The sequence below is a fragment of the Urocitellus parryii genome, chromosome 5 (assembly GCF_045843805.1).
Source record: "Urocitellus parryii isolate mUroPar1 chromosome 5, mUroPar1.hap1, whole genome shotgun sequence".
Taxonomy (NCBI): Eukaryota; Metazoa; Chordata; class Mammalia; order Rodentia; family Sciuridae; genus Urocitellus; species Urocitellus parryii.
In genome coordinates, this window is record NC_135535.1 from 60,076,220 (window position 1) to 60,097,217 (window position 20,998).

Here is a 20,998-nt window from a genome sequence, read left to right on the forward strand (position 1 = left end):
GCAACCTAGATGCCCATCAACAGATGAATGGATAAAGGAAATGATGGAGTATTACTCAGCTGTAAAGAATGACTTTATGGCTGGGGTTGTGGCTCAAGTGGTAACATGCTCGCCTGGCATGCACGGGGTGCTGGGTTCATCCTCAGCACCACATAAAATAAAATATAAAGATTTTTGTGTCCACTTGTGGTGAGCCGTTTCTGTGAACTGTGGCCGCCATTACAAGATGGCGCTGGTTTCCCCTGTAGTCTGTGACAAACAACTCCTTATCAGAATGAGTTGGCACGCTGTGACTTGGCACCCTATGAGAAAAGTCCACGTGGCAGCTTCGCATTGGGGCTTGAGGTGCTTTATTAAGGCTGGGAGGGGCATCCAGGGAATAGAAGAAAAAGTATCAAGGACCTGAATAAACTGCTGAGAGAAGATTCCCGAGTTGCGTCTTCCTTGCGGGCAAGGGGTCGCGACAAGTGGTGCCGAGACCCGGGAACCAGAACTTTCAGTCAGTCAGGGGTGGTGCACCGGTTAGTCCCAGGTAAGTGGGATCTGCGATGAAAGCAGGGATAGTCCCAGTAAGTGGGATCCGCGTCCAAAGCGGGGTCAGCTCCTCTACAAAGAAAGAGAGAGCCTCATATTTATTGCAGCTGCACTGTGTACTTTCACTTTTGTTTTCTGTGTTTCTTTTGTTGTGTCATCTCGTTTTTGTTTTTTGTGGTATCTCTTGTTGTTTTTTGTGCGTCTTTTGTTGTTGTGTCATGGGTGTCGCATCTTCAAGTCCGCTCCTCCTGGCCCTAGATGACCTGTTACGTTCCAAGGGCCTGGAAGTGAAACGTAGTACTTTAGAGAGATTTTTACAGAAGACAGATATTGCTGCACCGTGGTTTGCATTCTCGGGCAGCCTTACTATACCTAGCTGGGATAAATTAGGCAAAGACCTTGACTTTGCTTCTGAGCAGGGCATATTAGAGGGTGGGGTGATACCCCTTTGGAAGATGGTCCGTAGTTGCCTCGCAGATGGCAGATGTCAGGAAGCACTTACTAAAGGACAGGAAGTTTTAGAGCAATTACATGAAGAGAAGTCAGAGACGGCAGAAAGTGAGGTATCTCAGGAGGATGGGAGTGTGCGGAGCATGAAACAGGGGAGGAGGCGGCTGTCTCCGGCAAGAAGTGAGATATCTCAGAAGGATGGGAATGTACGGAATGTGAAACAGGGGAGGAGACGATTGTATCCAGATCTCAGTGCGCTGCGCACACCCCCATGCGAAAGTGGGTCAGAGAAAGAGGAGGATGAGGAGGAGGAGCTTGGGAGGCTGTCTTGTCAGCTAGGGAGTGTAGGTATGGGAGAAGGGAACAGAAATAAACAGGGGCTCAAGAAAAATGATCCTCCAGATCCACCGCCGTATGGTGGGGGTGTTTCGGGGAGAGCTTTCCATGCCCAAACATGGAGGGCTGTTAATGCTGAGATGGGTCTTGCTTATCCAGTTTTTCAGGATGACAATAGGGGAAGATTCCATGAACCTTTAGATTTCAAAATTGTGAAGACCCTGGCGGAGTCCGTGCGTACTTATGGGGTGGATGCCGCCTTCACACTAACTCAGGTGGAGGGTTTGTCTAGATACTGCATGACTCCCTCTGACTGGGCTAGCCTTGTTCGGGCTTGTGTTTCCCCAGGTAAATATTTGGACTGGAGAGCATTTGTGCTAGAGGGCGCATTAGAGCAGGCCGCCCAAAACCATGCGGCGGGACACCCCGCTTGGGATAAGGATATGCTTTTGGGGCAGGGGAGATTTGCTAATCAACAGACAGGATTTCCTCTTGAGGTATATGACCAAATTAACAGCATTTGCATTCGGGCATGGAAATCACTTCCAAATAGAGGAGAGGTATCTGGTAATTTGACCAAGATTCTACAAGGCCCTACAGAACCCTTTTCAGATTTTGTTGCAAGGATGGTAGATGCCGCTGGAAAGATTTTTGGGGATCCTGATAGAGCCATGCCCCTTATCAAGCAATTGGTTTTTGAGCAATGCACCAAGGAATGTAAAGCAGCAATCACTCCTTATAAAAACAAGGGCATAGAAGCATGGATGAAGGTGTGTAGAGAGATTGGAGGACCTTTAACTAATTCAGGTCTTGCAGCTGCTGTCCTTCGGATTGCCAAAGGGGGCGGTCCTGGTGCCAGAACATGCTTCCATTGTGGTCAATCTGGTCATTTCAGACGGGAATGTCCCAAAAAAGACAGTTTTACTGGACCTCCTTACGGTGGCCCTTCAAATGGCCTTCGTCTACCGGGGTTGTGTCCAAGATGCAAAAAGGGGAAACATTGGGCAAGAGAGTGTCAATCAGTGAGAGACATCCATGGACAGCCTGTTTCAGCTGGGCCAAAAAACGGCCAACGGGGCCCCCGACCCCAGGGCCCACAAATATATGGGGCAATGGAGAATGTCACACCCGAACCCGAGACATGGCCGTCTCTACGCCATCCCATGAAACGCGGAGAGCCACTACAGGCGCCGCAGGATTGGACCTCTGTTCCACCTCCAGACTCGTATTAACACCTAAGATGGGAGTCCAATTGGTAGAAACTGAGTTTAAAGGGCCTTTACCACCTGGCACTGTAGGTTTGCTAATTGGACGTGCATCCTCTATCTTGCAAGGTCTTCATGTTTTCCCTGGAGTCATCAGCCCTGATGCTGTAGGGACAGTAAAGGTTATGGTGGAAGCTCCAAGGGGCATTGTGTCTATCTCTCCAGGGAATCGGATTGCTCAATTACTAATTTTGCCTAGCTTGCATACCCACTTCCCTTCTGACTCAAGGTCACGGACGGGAGATGAGATTGGTGCCACCGGAGGAAATTGTGCCTATTTGTCACTGAATATGAGCAATCGCCCCACTTTGGAGTTAAGCATAGAAGGTAAATCTATTGTGGGATTGCTGGACACAGGGGCGGACCGTAGCATTATAGCCCTTAAGGACTGGTCTAAGGGATGGCCAGTGCAGACTTCTGATCAATCCCTAAGAGGACTTGGATATGCCCAAGCCCCTCAAATCAGCTGTAGACATCTATCTTGGAAGGACCCGGAAGGACATAATGGTACTTTTCAGCCTTATGTACTTGATTTGCCTGTTTCTTTATGGGGCCGTGATCTGATGAATGACATGGGGTTTACTCTTAGCAATGACTATTCCCCGGTGTCTCAACAAATTATGCTAGATATGGGGTATAGGCCAGGTCTAGGACTAGGAAAACACCTACAGGGGCGTAGGCATCCTGTGCAAGGTCATCAAAAGCTTAACAGATTTGGTCTGGGTTTTTCCTAGGGGCCACTGGGGCTCAAATACCCATAACATGGCTCACCGAGGAGCCTGTTTGGGTGCCTCAGTGGCCTCTTCCCTCGGTTAAATTGGCAGCAGCCCATGACCTAGTTAAAGAACAACTTGACTTGGGTCACATCCAACCTTCTACTTCTCCCTGGAATACTCCCATATTTGTCATTAAGAAAAAGTCAGGGAAGTGGCGCCTACTGCATGATCTACGAGCGGTTAATGCTCAAATGCAACTTATGGGGCCCATTCAAAGAGGGCTGCCTCTGCTCTCCTCTGTTCCTCAGGGCTGGCATATTATTGCTATTGACATTAAAGACTGTTTCTTTTCTATTCCTTTGCATCCTAAAGACTCACAGCATTTTGCATTCACCCTTCCCTCGTGTAACCACGAGGAACCAGATCAAAGGTTTGAGTGGGTAGTGTTGCCGCAGGGCATGGCTAATAGTCCTACGATGTGTCAGATGTATGTGGGGAAGGCACTCGTACCTCTCAGACAAAAGTATTCCTCCATTAAGATCATTCATTATATGGATGATGTACTATTGGCTGCTAAATTAGAACAAAGGGTTAATGAGGCTTATAAAGACCTAATAAACCTGTTAGCTCAATATGGACTGCATATCGCACCTGAAAAGGTTCAAACGGGGGATTTTATTAAGTATTTGGGAGCGACAATTGGGTATGACAAATTAAAACCACAAAAAATCACCATAAGAACTCAGGATCTCCAAACTCTAAATGATTTTCAAAAACTGCTGGGAGATATTAATTGGATAAGAGGATATTTACATATTCCTAATATTGTGCTTCAGCCCTTGTATGCTACTCTTAAGGGTGATCCAGATCTTACTTCCCCTCGTAGCCTCACCAAAGAGGCTAGAGCGGCCCTTATGAAAGTAGAAGAAGCTATACAGCATGCCACTCTATACAGGCTCCAGAGTGACAAACCTTTCCAGTTATGTGTGCTTGCCACTATGCGGCAGCCTACTGGAGTACTGTGGCAAGATGGGCCTTTACTATGGATCCACCCACATGTATCTCCAGGAAAATCCTTAGAATACTATCCTGATGCTGTTGCAGCGTTAGCACTTAAAGGGATTCAACAAAGCATTCAATTTTTCGGACAGTCGCCTTCTTCTCTTATCATACCCTACACTAAAGCTCAACTTAATGTTTTGTGTGCTACTCTAGACAACTGGGCTATTCTATGCTGCTCATTTCAAGGAGATATTGATAATCATTACCCTTCCCATCCATTACTCAATTTTGTTAAAGAGCATCCCATCATTTTCCCTAAGGTGACTTCACCCAGTCCTATTCCGGGGGCTGTTAATATTTTTACTGATGGTTCCAAGTCTGGAATGGGAGCTTATGTAATTAATGATTCTCCCCCTGTCCAGCATCAATTTGCTCCAGGAAATCCACAATGGGTAGAACTACAAATTGTTATTGAGGTTTTTAAGCAGTGTTCTTTTCCTTTTAATCTCATTTCGGACTCCGTCTATGTGGTACAAGCACTAAGAGTCCTGGAGGCCGTGGGAGCTATTAGTGATGCCCATAATGTATCTGTTTACTTTACTCAACTTCAACAGCTTATCTGTAGCCGCGCTGCTCCTTTTTATCCAATGCACATCCGGGCTCACACCTCTCTTCCTGGTCCGTTATCACAGGGCAATGCCTGTGCGGACTCAGCCACTAGAGATCAGTTGATATGCTTGGCTTCCTCCTTGGAGGGGGCTAAATTATTTCACCAAAACTTCCATGTTAATGCTTTAACGCTACGCAGGCGTTTTTCCATTTCAAGAGCAGATGCTCGTCAGATAGTATTACAATGTCCTCATTGTGTCACATTTCTTCATCCCCCTCATTATGGCGTAAACCCACGGGGATTAAAGCCATTGGTTGTCTGGCAAATGGATGTGACACACATTCCTGACTTTGGTAACTTCAAGTATGTACATGTTTCTGTTGATACGTGCTCTGGAATTATTCACGCTTCTGCTTTATCGGGAGAAAAGGCACGTAATGTTATTACTCATTGCCTAGAGGCATGGGCAGCATGGGGTGCTCCTACATCCCTTAAGACTGATAATGGACCTGCTTATACTGGCAGACAATTTACATCCTTTTGTTCTACTATGGGAGTGCAACTTACTCATGGTCTGCCTTACAATCCTCAAGGACAAGGCATTGTTGAGCGTGCTCATCGCACCTTAAAGGAAACTTTACAAAAACAAAAAGGGGGAATAGGAGCTGAACACACTCCTAAAGAACGCCTGTCCTTAGCTCTCTTTACCATCAATTTTTTGAATTTGGATATTCATGGTCGCTCTGCGGCCGATAGACATGTGTCCCCTCAGCCCTCTGTGATTGGCTATGTTAAGTGGAAAGATGTTCTTACGGGCCAATGGAACGGCCCCGACCCCGTGCTGACATGGGCACGAGGATCTGTATGTGTTTTTCCCCAGGATCGCACAGAACCGCTGTGGGTCCCTGAACGCCTGACAAGAAGAGTCTTGACTCCAGCCAACCAGCAACAAGAGATACCACAGCAATCCTGTGATGAGGATCTTCATCCTGCTAAGTGCTCTGGCTCTGATGTTGATGCCGATGGTACAGGCGACACCGATGCAGTGGTGGGCAGTGGCACGGGCATGGCCGATGCCGATGCCGGTTCATTGTAATTCTAGTGTTCTCCCCACTCTTTTTTCTACCTCATGTGAGATGTCTGCTCCCTGTGCTTCTCCTAGAGGGGACATAGAGAGCATTTTTAATCAATCTCAAGTTAATCTCACAGGAGTTTTTTGCTTCAGCCTTGGGAACGCTAATTGCATTAGCCTTAAGACCAAAAATTTGACTAACTGGGAGGACCCATTGCGGTCCAGTCAGGACTCAGGGAGCATTATCAGTGCCGTACTGAGCCAAGTAGTTTCGGGGAAGCAATCAGGCTCAGGGACCCCCGCAAATAGCTCTGCTTTAAATATAACTACCTTGGCTATTATCTCCGAGGTGCTAATCCCAGTGCCTCCTTCTTCTAATAGTATCTATCATGCCACTCATTTCAAGGCCTCTCCTTACTGTACCCCTAATCTTGGTTTTCCCCCAACATTTACGCCTTGTCAGGATCATTCTTGGGAGAAACATCAAGTTGCTAAAGGTTTCTCCCTTTCTCCCTCTCTTAAGAGGTATGTTTATAACTTTAATACCAGTGCCAACTCCTCTACAGGAGTGGGTTGGTCCTGGTTTCAGTGGCTGATTTCCAATGAAAGGGGGGCTTCAGCCGATATTTCTACATTGGCTCAATTGCTAGGAGCCAAAAGCTGGTTGGCTAATGTTTCTGGCACTGTTAGGGAGAGTGAACGAGGAAATAGACTTACATCTGTTTCGTTCAACTCTCTGTTATATAGTGCCACATTACCCCCTGCAATGGTCTGTGTCCAATCCCCGTTCCTGTTCCTTTTGGCTAATGACACCTCGTCAGGGATGCTAGATTGTTCTAATGTTACCTGTCTCTTATCTGAGTGTTGGAATGGTTCTTGGACTGTAGCAGTGGTTATGAAAATTCCAACTTTTGTCCCAATCCCGGTAACTGCAGATCCTGAAAAATTCCCCATTGTTGAGCTATTTCGAGTCCGCAGGGATTTTGGAATTACAGCAGCCATAGTGACAGCCGTGGCGGTATCTGCTGCTGCAGCGGTTACGACCGGAGTGGCCATGGCCAATCAAGTACAAACTGCTGCCACCATTAATCGAGTTGTTCAACAAACTTCCACCATACTCGAATCCCAAAACACAATCAATCAACATATTTTGTCAGGGATTTTAGCTGCCAACCAAAGAATAGATTTACTCCAAGCTCAGGTAGAAGAATTAGCTGACTTGGTGCTTTTGGGTTGCGTTGACCAACGTGCACATTTATGCATAACCTCTGTCAGATTTAATGATTCCAGGAATGCTTCCCACATCATTGGCGAATATTTGGCCGGAAACTGGTCCATGGAAGCGGAAGACATGATCCAGTCTCAACTAACCCAAATAGCTGTCTTGAACAGTACCCGTGTCGATCCCGTGACCTTGGGACAATTCACCGATTGGATATCTTCTGCCTTTTCCTTTTTTAAAGAGTGGGTGGGGGTAGGCATTTTTGGTGCAATGTGTTGCTTCGGTATGTTCCTCTGTTTGTGGTTTCTCTGTCGCCTCAAGGCCCGCAATGCTCACGATAAGGCTATGATCATACAAGCTCTTGCAGCTTTAGAAAATGGCAATTCACCTCAAGTCTGGCTTGCGCATCTTAAACAGTAAATCTTTGACATGGTCGTTGCACCCCAAGTTATTATAACATTGCACTGGGATCGACATGTCTTTCCTCGCTATTCTCTTAGTGTTGGAAAGCCCTTGCACTCTGCTGGTCTTGCTGCCATTGCACGCAGATGGGTTTCCACACTAGTGCTTCTCTATCGCTTTAAAGTCCGTGCCTTTCTTTCAGGGTGCTGTCAACTTGTTTGTCGTTGTACACAGCCACAGTTCAGCCTCAGCTATCCCCCTCCGTCCACCATCGTCACGGTACAGGATGCGAGGCAAGGCACTGCACTTGAGTGATCCTTGGAGTGGACCTCAAGGAGAGCATGTCCTATTGCATGCGGGTTTGACGTCCTTCCTTACCCCACCTTATCCACGCCCCGCCCCACGAAAAAAGGCGTCGGCTGATATGGCCTCGGATCTGGGGAAGGCGCCTCCTTAGGGCTGAGCCATACTATGCAGCCACTTCTGCACAGTGGGATAGGACCTCTACTCTCGCCTGTATTGTCATACAAAAACAAAAAAGGGGGAACTGTGGTGAGCCGTTTCTGTGAACTGTGGCCGCCATTACAAGATGGCGCTGGTTTCCCCTGTAGTCTGTGACAAACAACTCCTTATCAGAATGAGTTGGCACGCTGTGACTTGGCACCCTATGAGAAAAGTCCACGTGGCAGCTTCGCATTGGGGCTTGAGGTGCTTTATTAAGGCTGGGAGGGGCATCCAGGGAATAGAAGAAAAAGTATCAAGGACCTGAATAAACTGCTGAGAGAAGATTCCCGAGTTGCGTCTTCCTTGCGGGCAAGGGGTTGCGACATCCACTGAAAACTGAAAAATTAATATTAAAAACTTCTGTCTCTCTTCTCTCTCTCTCTCTCTCTCTCTCTCTCTCTCTCTCTCTCTCTTAAAAAAAAAAAGAATGACTTTATGTCTTTTGCTGGTAAATGTATGGATCTGGAGACTATCATGCTAAGCGAAATAATCCAATCCCCCCAAAACGAAGGTTTAATATTTTTGCTGATATGTAGAAGCTAAATCACAATAAATGTGTGAGAAGGGAATCAGAGAAGCTCAGTAGATTATACAAAGGAGAATGAAAGGAAGGGAGTTGGGAAAGGAATAAGGAAGACAGTAGAATCAATCTAATATCATTTTTCTAAGTACACATATTAAAATACCTAAGTGAACCCAACCATTGTCCCCCTACACAAGAATGGGGTCTTAATTAGAATAAGATATATTCCATCCTTATATAATTTTATCAAAATAGAGTCTACTCTCATTTTTAACTAAGAAGACCCAATTTAAAACAGGTGTATACTGGGCTTTTAGAAAGTGGAGAGGAGATTTATATAAAATTAGAATTTGAAGACAAATAACTTTTCTAGATGACATGAAAAAAATTGTCATAATTTAAAAATGAAATAGTCCTTGTCAGAATTACTGTGTACTATGGAGTAAAAGGACTGAGGCACAAGTAATTATTGATCTGAGTTCACATGCACTTCTACTTTCACACTTGGAAGGCACTCCTAGGCAACCCAATTGAAAATGCACAATACGAAGTAAATTTACCAAGGACACAGGAATATAATTCTCAAATTTTCTGGGGCTATTCCTGATGCAGTTACAGGGAATGTGAGTGAGTTATGCCCCAGGGCCTGATATGTGAGCACAGTGGCACATTCATTCCTGCATCACTCTCTCTAAACAGAGTGAGGATTCTGTCCTGTGGAGAGAGACTTTCAAAGTCTAGGGATACTAGGACAGAAAGCTTTGTGATTTTATTGTAGACATAAGTTAATAAAATATTCCAAATGAATAAACTAGACTTTTTGTAATTAGTTATGATTTTAAATCTGTAGCATAATTCCTAAAGCTCAGCTAAAAGTTGTTTTTTTTGTTGTTTGTTTATTTTTTGCTTTATGAGACATGTACTATAACTGTCTCATATAAATTTATACATGTGTTTAAATATATACATGTTTAAATATATACATTTAAATATATACATGTGTTTAAAATTAGGCAAATTTCTAAAGTATTGCTTCCATAGTTGTATATTACAGTAAATCATGACCCCCTTATTGCCTTTCATTTCAAACTTCAGTAGTAATGTGTATTGTGTTTATATTCCTTTGAGTTTTGTTTACATTCTTCTTCTGGCAGTCTTCACTGAATTGGTCCCTTGAGTCAGTGACAGAGAAAATGGATAAAAATATTAAGTAGCTCATGATATATAAAATTTTTATAGAAACCACATCAAACCATTTTAAAGCACTTCTGATACTGTTTCTATTTTATATTTTTGCTTCTTTCTCATGATTTATAGTCAGAGAGATATATCTGCTCTGGATAAAATGGAAAAAATAAGGCAAAATTTTTGACAATATAAAAATTGACTTGTATTTTAAGTGGTACATAACCTGAAACAATTAAAATAAGCATACTAGTTCAGTAGAAGAAAGATGGAATGTTTTTAGGAATACTGGCTTCCCCGGACTACAACAAAGCCATTGTCTATTTTTTTTTTATTTCTGGTTATTAGTGAAACTGGATAAAAACCAGAGGTAAGTTGGATACACAGACAGTGGAGGAAGACTGTCAAATCTCAGCATTGATTCAATCCTTAACAGCTCAACTTTTAATCAAGGTTAAATAGAATATACTCGGGTATATTTTGAAACTTGACATATTAAAAGTCATAAAATGGTTAGCATGTTTTGCTTTACTTAACCTATTCATTTTCTATTGATTAAAAGCAAAAAATCACTATTTGTATCTCTCTATTTTAAATTGAATACCGACCTGTAGTACTGTGTTAAAGGAATAGACTTGAGTTGTACATAGTCTGAGAGTGTATTCCACATTTTCTAGCTGTGTGGATTAATGGAAATTTTACAATTTTGAGTCTCAATGTTTCTTTAGGAATAGGTGGAACAATTTCACATTTGTGTTATGATAACTGAGATAAAATAAAAACGTTTTCAGTCACTGGAATAAACTTTTGTTTAGTAAGCCACAATTACTATTAGTACCCTTCCAAGAGTTGAGAATTAATTCCAACCAAAAGAAAAATCATCAACACAGCTATTTTTAGAACCTAAGAGCCACATGATTTATGGAGTACATTTGTTTACATGATTATATTTAATTATCAAAAACAGTCTTGAAATTCCATTTGCATTTTAAGCAGAGACTGAAGCTTAATGAATTTAAGTAATTCATCCAAAGTCACCAATCCATTGCATGACACATCTGTATTTTTGATCTACATCTAAAACCTAAGCTCATACCTAATGTAATAAAGAATAATCTAATCATGTTTTGAGATGATTAGTTCCTCTTCCTTTCTTGTTTAAATTATAGATAACTAGGTAATGAAATGAAAATATAAACACTGATATGAGTGTTAGTATTTATGAAATGATCATCAATTGTAATTCAATGATCTCTCTTTTCCCTTGATTTCTTTCTCTGTAAGCTGGTATGATTACAGAGAATTGAATCTGCCCATCATTACTGAAATTAATAAATATAAATTATTCTTACTTCTATTACGTTTTAGGCAAAAGTTTTCTAAAATAATTGAAAGAAACAGTAAAAATAAATTCTCATAAACAAGTGTTATAACCACTAGTTGGTGTTCCTAAGGAGTCTTTGCTTTCTTCATGCTGACAGACTTTTTCAGGAACCATCATCTCCCAAGTCCTGGATCAGAGGCTGAAATGCCTAAGAAGTGTAAAAGTGCATTTTAGTGTGGTTACAGAGCTGAGCTAGAGATTGCCCACATGTCGAATTCAATAATTAGCTTGTTCTGTAATGTACTATCCTAGACACTGAACAGATCCTGAAATTTATAAAGTAGAAAGAAAGAGTGTAACAGGATCAGATGCTCTATGAAACTTTACTAATGATTTCCACTGGGGTTTAAGTGAAAAAAAGAGAATTGAGCAAATGAAATATTGAAAAACTAGAGTCCCAAAGTTATTGCCTTACTAAAGAATATTTTAACCCAGTGCAATATATATATATATATATATATATTAAATATATATATTTAATATATATATATATTAAATATATATATATATATTAAATATATATATTTAATATATATATATATATTTATATATATATATTTAATAAACAACCAAAAGAGAGAAAGGGGGTGGAGATCAGAAATCAAATGGAACCAAAGTCTTTTGTCTCAGTCTCTAAAGAGCATCCTTTGATCCTTCACACCTAATATATATTTTAGTATAGTGTTTCTAATTAAATATATTGCCCATATCATATTGGCTTTATTTATATGGTCATTATTAATATTCATTTGATAGTAGAGATTTGGAAGGTGCAAATTTTATTTAACAAGTTATAAATATCACTATTAAATTTCATTTTGAATGATTCAAAGAATCTATCTCAGATTCTTTGGAAAGAATATAAGAAGTAATTTTGATGTAATGTGTAAAATGAAATGAGAACTAAATAACCAAAGACATGTTCTTTCAGGAGAAAATATAGAGTTTACATTCATAAATAATAAACTAAAATGATGAGTTAGATCTCTGCAGATACCCATCATCCTCCATATAAACACATCCTTAGTTTAAGGATCAGGAATCATATATATTTTATTTAGTATTTAATTAATTTTCTTTCAAAGGAATAAAAATACTCATAATTTTTTTCATGCTCATTTTATATTAACAAGTGAAAACAATCCATTGAATATTTACAAATTTTTATAGAAAAGCACAGTATACCTCACTTAATTATTGATGTTCAATTTCCTACTGCTGGAGTTTCTATAAGTCTGTTTCTTTGGTCTTTGGAAACTTTCTATACAAATGTTCATTTTTGTGTGATGTGCTCATAAAGCCTTCTTCTGTTTATTTATATCATCCTTCACAGCTCCTTCTACATTTCTACAGAACTTTAATTAGTAGCAAAAAATAGTGACTCATGATATTATTAATATTCACAAAAATGTTAAAATTAACAACGATTAGAAAGATATATAGATATTCAATAAAGTTGGAAACAAGGATAAATAGAGTGCATTCATACATTTTACTATGTAATAGTAATAATGTAAATATATTTTTAAAAGTATGAGTTCCCCATATCAGTAAGTTATTATAAGAACTTTAAAATTGAGACTGTCACCAAATCTGGTCTATTTGATGGGAAGGTAGTTTATTACTTCAAGGTATTATGAAAAACTCTCGATTTCAATAAAAAGAAACACAAAGGAAAAGTAATATTACTGGAGGAGGCATAAAGAGAATTGAAAGAAATGTTACAAAAGTAATTTAGAAATAATGTTTAATGAAGTTTTTAAAAATTTATGTATCAATAAAATGTGATTTCCCTTACTTTTTTTGTTTTAAATTCATTCCATATAGGGACATTGAGCTAAGTGTTTAAGTATATCTTCTAAGATAATGTGTGAAAATACATCTTATAAGAGAAAAATAAGACAAAAGTACTGCCCAGGCTAGAATAGAGCATAAAATAGGGAACTGAGCCTAATGGCAGCATTTGTTTCAACAACAAACTCAGCATTAACTGGATGAATCTTTCTTTTAGCTTTGAAGATAAGATCCTGTCCTTTCAAGAATGAGTAGGGTAAGGACAGGAGACTTCAGCATAGTAAAGGTGTGGTGCGTTGGGAGGAAGGACTAGGGGTTCTTATAACACTATACAATGGATACTCCTCCTGTGATGGAAAGAGGTGATTTGGGATGTCATTACAATGAGCCACTCACAATGCTAGGTATAGCTTACTGAAAACTTCACAATCACTTCCAGAAAGATTATTACTAATGAGTATCAGAAAAACAAACTAGCCATGGATAATGTTAATATGCTGTGAATACATAATTTTTTCAGGTACAATGATCAAATCCTGCTAGGGATGTGAGTAGAGTGTGTGTAAAATCAGATAATTCCTAGTCTATTGTTGTTGTTACTCTTGTGTAATTCTCTTGGGATAAAATGTATTTGTTCCTATTTATCTAAGATAGCCTTTGACTCAGAACATCATTCTAATCCCAAGGTATTCTTCTCAGTGGTTAGAGAATATTTTATGCATAGAAAATGTCTATAAAACTTCCATTAAATGTTAAGCATATTTCCAAATGTTTCACATATATTAACTTATTTAAATCTTACAATTATCAAATGAGATTGATTTGTATTGTAGATAAGGAAACTGAGCACAGAGAAGTGATTTTAAGACCTAAAGAGTAAATTGGATTTACAACCAGACATTCCCATTCTTTCATATAGAAATATCTTTGGTAAGAACATTAAACTTTACCTCTAAAAAAGCATTAGAACTTATTATTTTTTAAATAAAAATTAAAATGTTAAAGCAAATTTCCTTGGGATATGCTTATCTATTTATCTGAGCCATCCTCAAATATTAATAATAATAATAATAAGGATATATTGCTTCAATTAGAAAACAAAATAAGTTGACTAGTAATAAACAACATAAAAGTGACACAAGCAGACTAAAATGTCATAAAATCTTGCAAGAGCTTTACATTCAATAAACCTAAGATTCAAACCTTCCAGTGTTCATTGTTTCCTGCTCCTTTCTCCCCTTTATCCTTCATTTCTAGGCTGCTTATGGCAATGGCATCAGGATTTCTAACTTCCAATGAGATAGGAGGAAGAATTGGAAAGTTTATTAGCATTAGTAAATGTTAGTAGATGGCTAAGGATAAAAAAATCACTTTAAATAATTATATGTCTTTTCCATTTTTGGTAATTTTCAATGAAACTAAACTATTACATAAGGGGAAATGTCTATGGAGATTGGAGCATTGTCCTAAAAGGAAGATATTTTGCAGACCCAGGTATGAAAGATAAGACATAACATTTGGAATCAGAAAAGTATGGCTAAAACCATAGTTAGCCCTACCATTTCAAACTGTATATTACCAAATTATTTTCTTATTATACTTAAACTTATTTTATGCACAAATATTAATTATACATGTTAATGTAATTCAATGTGATATTTCTGTAAATATATACAACATTCATTGATCATATTCAACAACCCTTCTTCCACTGTCCCATCAACCCATCCCTGCATCCTTCCTAATTGCTACTAATCACTATTCTACTTGGTTTTTTTTTTTAAATTTTGTTTTGTTTTTTAGATTCTGCATATGAGAGAGTACAGTGATACTTGTCTTCCTGGGTCTAGCATATTTTACTAAAAATAATGCACTTCATTCCATTCATTTTGCTGCAAGTGATTTCATTCCTCTTTGTGGTTGAATACTACTACTTTGAGTACACATACTACATTTTATACATCCATTCCTCTGTTGAAGAGCACCGAGGCCCTTAATATTTTACAACTGTGAGTTTGTTTTTGTTTGTGCTTTCTCCTATAGGTTTGACAAGAGCAAACATAAACAACTGCAAGCCATATGAGAAACCACACAGAAATAAGAGCATTTATCCTCCTGGGCCTGTCAGATGATCCCAGGCTCCAGGTGGTAATATTCATCTTTCTCTTCCTCACCTACATGCTCAGCATCACTGGGAACCTGACCATCATCACCCTTACTCTGCTGGATCCCCATCTTCAGACTCCCATGTATTTCTTCCTCAGGAATTTCTCTCTATTGGAAGTTTCATTCACAACCGTCAGTATACCCAAGTTCCTAAGTACCATTATTTCAGGAGATAAAACCATTTCTTTTAACAACTGTATAGCTCAGTTGTTTTTTTTCATTCTCTTGGGAGTCACTGAATTTTACCTTCTGGCTGCCATGTCCTATGATCGCTACATTGCCATCTGCAAACCTCTGCACTACATGACCATCATGAATCGCAAAGTCTGCACAATGCTTGTCTTTGCTTCCTGGCTGGCCTCGTTTTTAATCATCTTCCCTTTGCTCATGATGCTGCTACACCTTGATTACTGTAGGTCCAATATCATTGACCATTTTACCTGTGATTACTTCCCCCTACTCCAACTTTCTTGTTCTGACACTAAATTCCTAGAGATAATGGGGTTTTCCTGTGCTGTGTTAACTCTGATGGTCACTTTGGCCATAATAATTCTGTCCTACGTATATATCATCAGAACGATTTTGAAGATTCCTTCTACTAGTCAGAGGACAAAGGCCTTTTCCACGTGTTCTTCCCACATGATTGTCATCTCCATCTCTTATGGCAGCTGCATTTTTATGTACATTAAACCCTCAGCAAGAGAGAGAGTGTCTCTGAGCAAGGGAGTGGCTGTGCTAAACACCTCAGTGGCTCCTATGCTCAACCCCTTTATTTACAGCCTGAGGAATCAGCAGGTCAAGCAAGCCTTCATGAACATGGCAAGGAAGATTGTGTTTTTTACAAGTACAAGGAAAGACGTGGTGGCTTGAGGTAAAGGCACATTGATGAATAATTAAAAGCACAAAAGAATGAAATTCCAGTAGCCAATTCAAATCAGCATTTCCCTCTCTGTCCTTCTTGTTCATTCACTCTTTTTTCTTAACAAGTTTACCGTCACATTTGTTTAATATATGTCTCACCAAATTTAAATTATTTTTGTATACCTTTCTGACACCATGTTTTTCTGGTGCTTGTTTATTGCAACTTCTCAATTAATAATTACTTTACAAAGAAAAGTGCAATTTGAGTTGTGGTCAGGACAAGAAGATACACATATACAAGTGACACAAATTACAAATATTTATACATTTTATTTAATACACACCAAAATATAAATTGTAATTTTATTTATATTCGACAGAAATTTCCTTGCACTTTTTTTCTAGGAAACATCTTAAATGTTACATAAGTGAATGAAAACTGTAAATTTTATTCATTTAAAAACCAAGAAATGGTCTAGGGTTGGAGCTCGATGGTAAAGGACTTGCCTGGCATGTGCAAGGTTCAACTTTAGTCCCTAGCACCACAAAAATAATGATAATAATAACAATAGTTCATAAGTTAAAAACTAAAACAAACCAAGAAAAATGCTGCTTGTCTATTCACAAAATAGCATTGACCATTAATAATGCATCTCTAGATTTAGATGCTAAATAGACTTTCATATTTCCAAACCCTACAATCTCTCAGTAGATGCATACGTAGACACACATAAAAATATATGCATCCATACATATATATACACATACAAGGACATAATGAACAGATGCTATAGAAAATAAAGAAGAAATAAGCATTGGATACATGGGATAAATTTATTTTCTGAAATTCCATTGTGATTAAGCTCTTTTCTGAATATGAACATGCCTGTGTTTGCATTTACATATGTGTATATATATGTGTGTATATATATGTATGTATATATATATGTGTGTATATATATGTATGTATATATAAATAGATTCATATGCTCCTTTAAAAAATAAAAAATGGTATATAAGTGTACATATGCTAAGTGTACATATGCATATATATGAAGTCTCTTAACATATAGATCTTTTGAACATGTTATATATGTGGAAAATATATATATATGGGTATATAGGTATCCTCATGTTTTGGACTCAGAAACAGGGCATATAATCAAATTAGTAGATATTTAAGTAAAATTTAGAAAATTTCTGTCTTGTAAAAAATAAAAGTTTCATTGCAAAGAAAAATATTCCATTATATATAAAGTCATTATTTCATTTGTTAAAATTTCTATTCCATACATTATGCTTAAAATACTTAAAACATTTTTAATAAATATGTGGCTGTGTCTGTGTGTATGAAAAACTTTAGAATACGGATACTGAGAAGTATTCTAACATGTGAGAAAACCTACTGTAATTCTCATCAATGAGGTACATTTTTAATGTTATAATCAATTGAGAGATTGAGTACAAAATTTGCTGAAAGAGATAAAAGGGTTACCAAATTTTGGAGGAAAATTGTACATGATATGTAAATCACATTTCTTCCAAATGAATTGCAATTTTTATGTTAGGAAGTAAATATTTGAAAAACCTATCTTTCTATAACCTCAAAGTACATATTTCCCCACAAATAAATAAGGAATATTATCAAGTAAATGAAGCATAAATAACATTATGAGGATGAAAACAAATCTGTATGTAGATCACATAGAATAATTACCTATATTAATGACTACCAGCAATTATTATAATTTTCTCTAGACACAGTGAGATAATTTTGAACAGTTTCAGATAAAATTTGTTATTGTAATAAGAAAACTTAATGTAAGATCTAATCACATTGGCAAATTTTAAAATCACAATACAGCATGATTAAATAGAGGCACAATATTGTACAGCAGATCTCTAGAATTTATTCATTTTGGAAATTCTATACACCCCTTGAATAGAAACTCCTATTTCCTTTTCTGCCAGTCCTGTAGCATTCTATTTTATGCTTCTATGAGTCTGCTTTAGATACTTCATATAGGTAAAATCATTCAGTATTTGTACTACTATGATTGGCTTATGTAACTAAGTATATTGTCCTTCAGGTCCATGCTCATTGCACTTTATGGTAAGATTAAGTTTTCAAAAAATAGTGTGTGTATATATATATATATATATATATATATATATATATATATATGTGTGTGTGTGTGTGTGTGTGTGTGTGTGTGTACACACATATATAACATATATATGAAAAATTGTATGCCAATTATCTTGGGATCCCCACCACACCCTTTCTCCCAATTATTTTGCTTTTTCTGCTGTATAAGATAGCAATCATTTGACCATTGACTTTCTGAATATGGATTATTTCACTAAGCATGAAGTTCTCCAATTCTACCCATTTACCAGCAAATCCATCCTTCTTTCTGACTGGGTAATAACACAAATGTGCCTATATATCACATTTTATTAATCCATTCATCTGTTGACAGGCACCTAGGCTTGTTTTATAACTTGGGTAATGTGATTTGCACTACTGTTAACATTGGTATGCATACATCACTCTCTTGGGCTGATTTTAGTTCTTTAAGATAAATTCTGCAGAGTGGAAGAGTTGGGTCTTATAGGTCCCATTCTTAATCATTTTAGGAATCTGCATACTACTTTGCAGAATCCTTGTATAAATTTGCAGTTCCACCTACAACCAAAGAGTGTACCTTTTTCTACACATCCTCACCAGAATTATTATTATTTGTACTCTCGATGATTTCCATTCTAGTAGAAGTGAGATGAATTCTCAACATAGTTTGATTGCGTTTCTGTCATCTCTAGAGATGTTCATTTTTGTGTGTGTATTTGTTGACCATTTGTATTTCATCTTTTGAAAAGTGTATGTTTACTTCTTTTGCCCATTTATTAATTAAGGTATTTGTTTTACTGGTGCTAAGTGTTTGAGTCCTTTGTATATTCTTGGTATTAATCCCCGTCAGAGGAGTTACAGGCAACAATTTTCTCCCATCCTGTGGACTCTTCTTTTCATGCTCTTAACTGTTCCCTTTGTTGTGTGGAAGCTATTCAGTTTTGATTCCTTCTTGCTCATTTATCTGGGTTTTATTTTGTGAGTTTTATAGGCCTTCTTAAGAAAGTTGGTGCCTGCACCAATATATTGAGTTATTGATCTTATGTTTTCTTCTAACAGTTGCAAAGATTATGGTCTAATTCCTAGGCCTTTGGTTCACTTTGAGATGACTTTTTTGTGCAAGAGGAGAGATCAGGATCTCATTTCATTATTCTACATATGGCTGAGCAGTTTTCCTACCACTATTTTTTAAAGAGGCTATCTTTTCTCCAACATATATTTTTGACATCTTTGTCAAGTATCAGATGATTCTGTCTTTGTGGGTTTGTCTCTGTGCATTTTATTCTATTCCATTGGTCTTTATGTCAATTTTCATGCTAACAACATGTTGTTTCTGTTACTATAAGTCCACAGTATAATTTGAGTTCAGGTATTATGATTTGTTCACCCATGCTCTTCTTTGCTCAGGATTGCTTTTGCTATTCTGGGTCTCTTAGTCTTCCAAATGAATTTCTGGAATGTTTTTTTTCTAGTGCTGTGAGTAATGTTATTGGTATTCTGATGGAGGTTGCATTAAGTCTGTATGTTGCTTTTGATGGCATGGCCACTTTGACAATATTAATTAGCCTATCCAAGAACATAGGAGGCCTTTCTATCTTCTAAGATCTTCATTTTTTTTTCACAGAGTTCTATAATTTTCATCATAGAGCTCCTTCTTTCTCAACAACATCACCATTGGAGTATAGAAAAGCTATTGATTTATTAATGTTGGTCTTCAATTCTGATACTTTGCTGAATTATTTTTCAGCTCTCTGAGTTTTCTGGTGAAGTTTTCTTTCTTCTTTCTTTCTTTCATTCTTTTCCAGGGCAAGTCTTATAAATTTAGGATCATATCATCAGCAAAGAGAAATAATTAGACTTCTTGCTATATGTATTCTTTTAATTTCCTTCTCTTACCTGATTGTTCTGGTTGGCTCAACATATATAAAACAACAAATGTGATTTTCCACATAAATAGATTTATAATATCATTTCAATAGATGTAGAAAAAGCCTTGGACAAAATCCAGCACCTATTCATGGTAAAAATGCTGAAGCAACTAGGGACAGAAGAAATTTACCTTAACATTTTAAAGGATGTATATGACAAAATTAAGGACAGAGTCTTATCTTAGATAACCATTCCTCATTGTGTAAGAAGACTGGGGAAATTACTAATTAAAGGCATAATGCAGGAAAGTGCTCTATTATGAAACTGGAAAATGTAGTAGATAAGAAGAAAGCCATCAAAATTTAAAATGTATATTCAAAAAACAAAACAAAAGCAAAACAAACAAACAAACAAACAACACTTTGCTCATAACTGAAGCACTCCAAAGAGGTCAGATTGTTAATTTTAATTTTCTGTGATATGTTTATGTCAAATACTAATGTGATCTAAAAGAAATTTCAGCATTATAAATTCATATGTTCATATGATTCAACATAATATACTTGAGGACCAACTCAGAATACCGAATAGACAACAGAGAAAGCATTTATCTAATCTTTTCTCTAGACGTTGTAATAATAATAAGCAAATGGTAAATGATACATTGGAAATATTACAATTTTGTAGCATATAATGAACTAATGGAGTCAACTGTTCATCACAAATGGGCTGCTCAGAAAATTTTGAAAACTTTGTTAAGCATGTATTCCCTTTCTGAAACAGTTTTAAAAGAACAAAGGGAAAAATGCTATTAACCCGAATTAAATATATAAATCTAAATATTTACTATGGGAGATTTATATATATTGAATAATTTTTATTACATAATATATTATTAGTTTGTGTAATTATATATTAAATATATATTATGCTATTATCTAATGTTATGTTATCTAGTTATATATTAAATAT

General features: G+C 37.5%; 1 protein-coding gene across 1 annotated transcript; it reads left to right on the forward strand.

The window, feature by feature from the left end:
- Positions 1–15,078: 15,078 nt before the first annotated feature.
- On the forward strand, positions 15,079–16,035 carry LOC113176426 (olfactory receptor 6C1-like). The gene has a single exon (XM_026380906.2). The coding sequence runs from the start codon at positions 15,079–15,081 to the stop codon at positions 16,033–16,035; it is 957 nt and encodes a 318-aa protein (XP_026236691.2).
- The last annotated feature ends 4,963 nt before the right edge of the window (positions 16,036–20,998 follow it).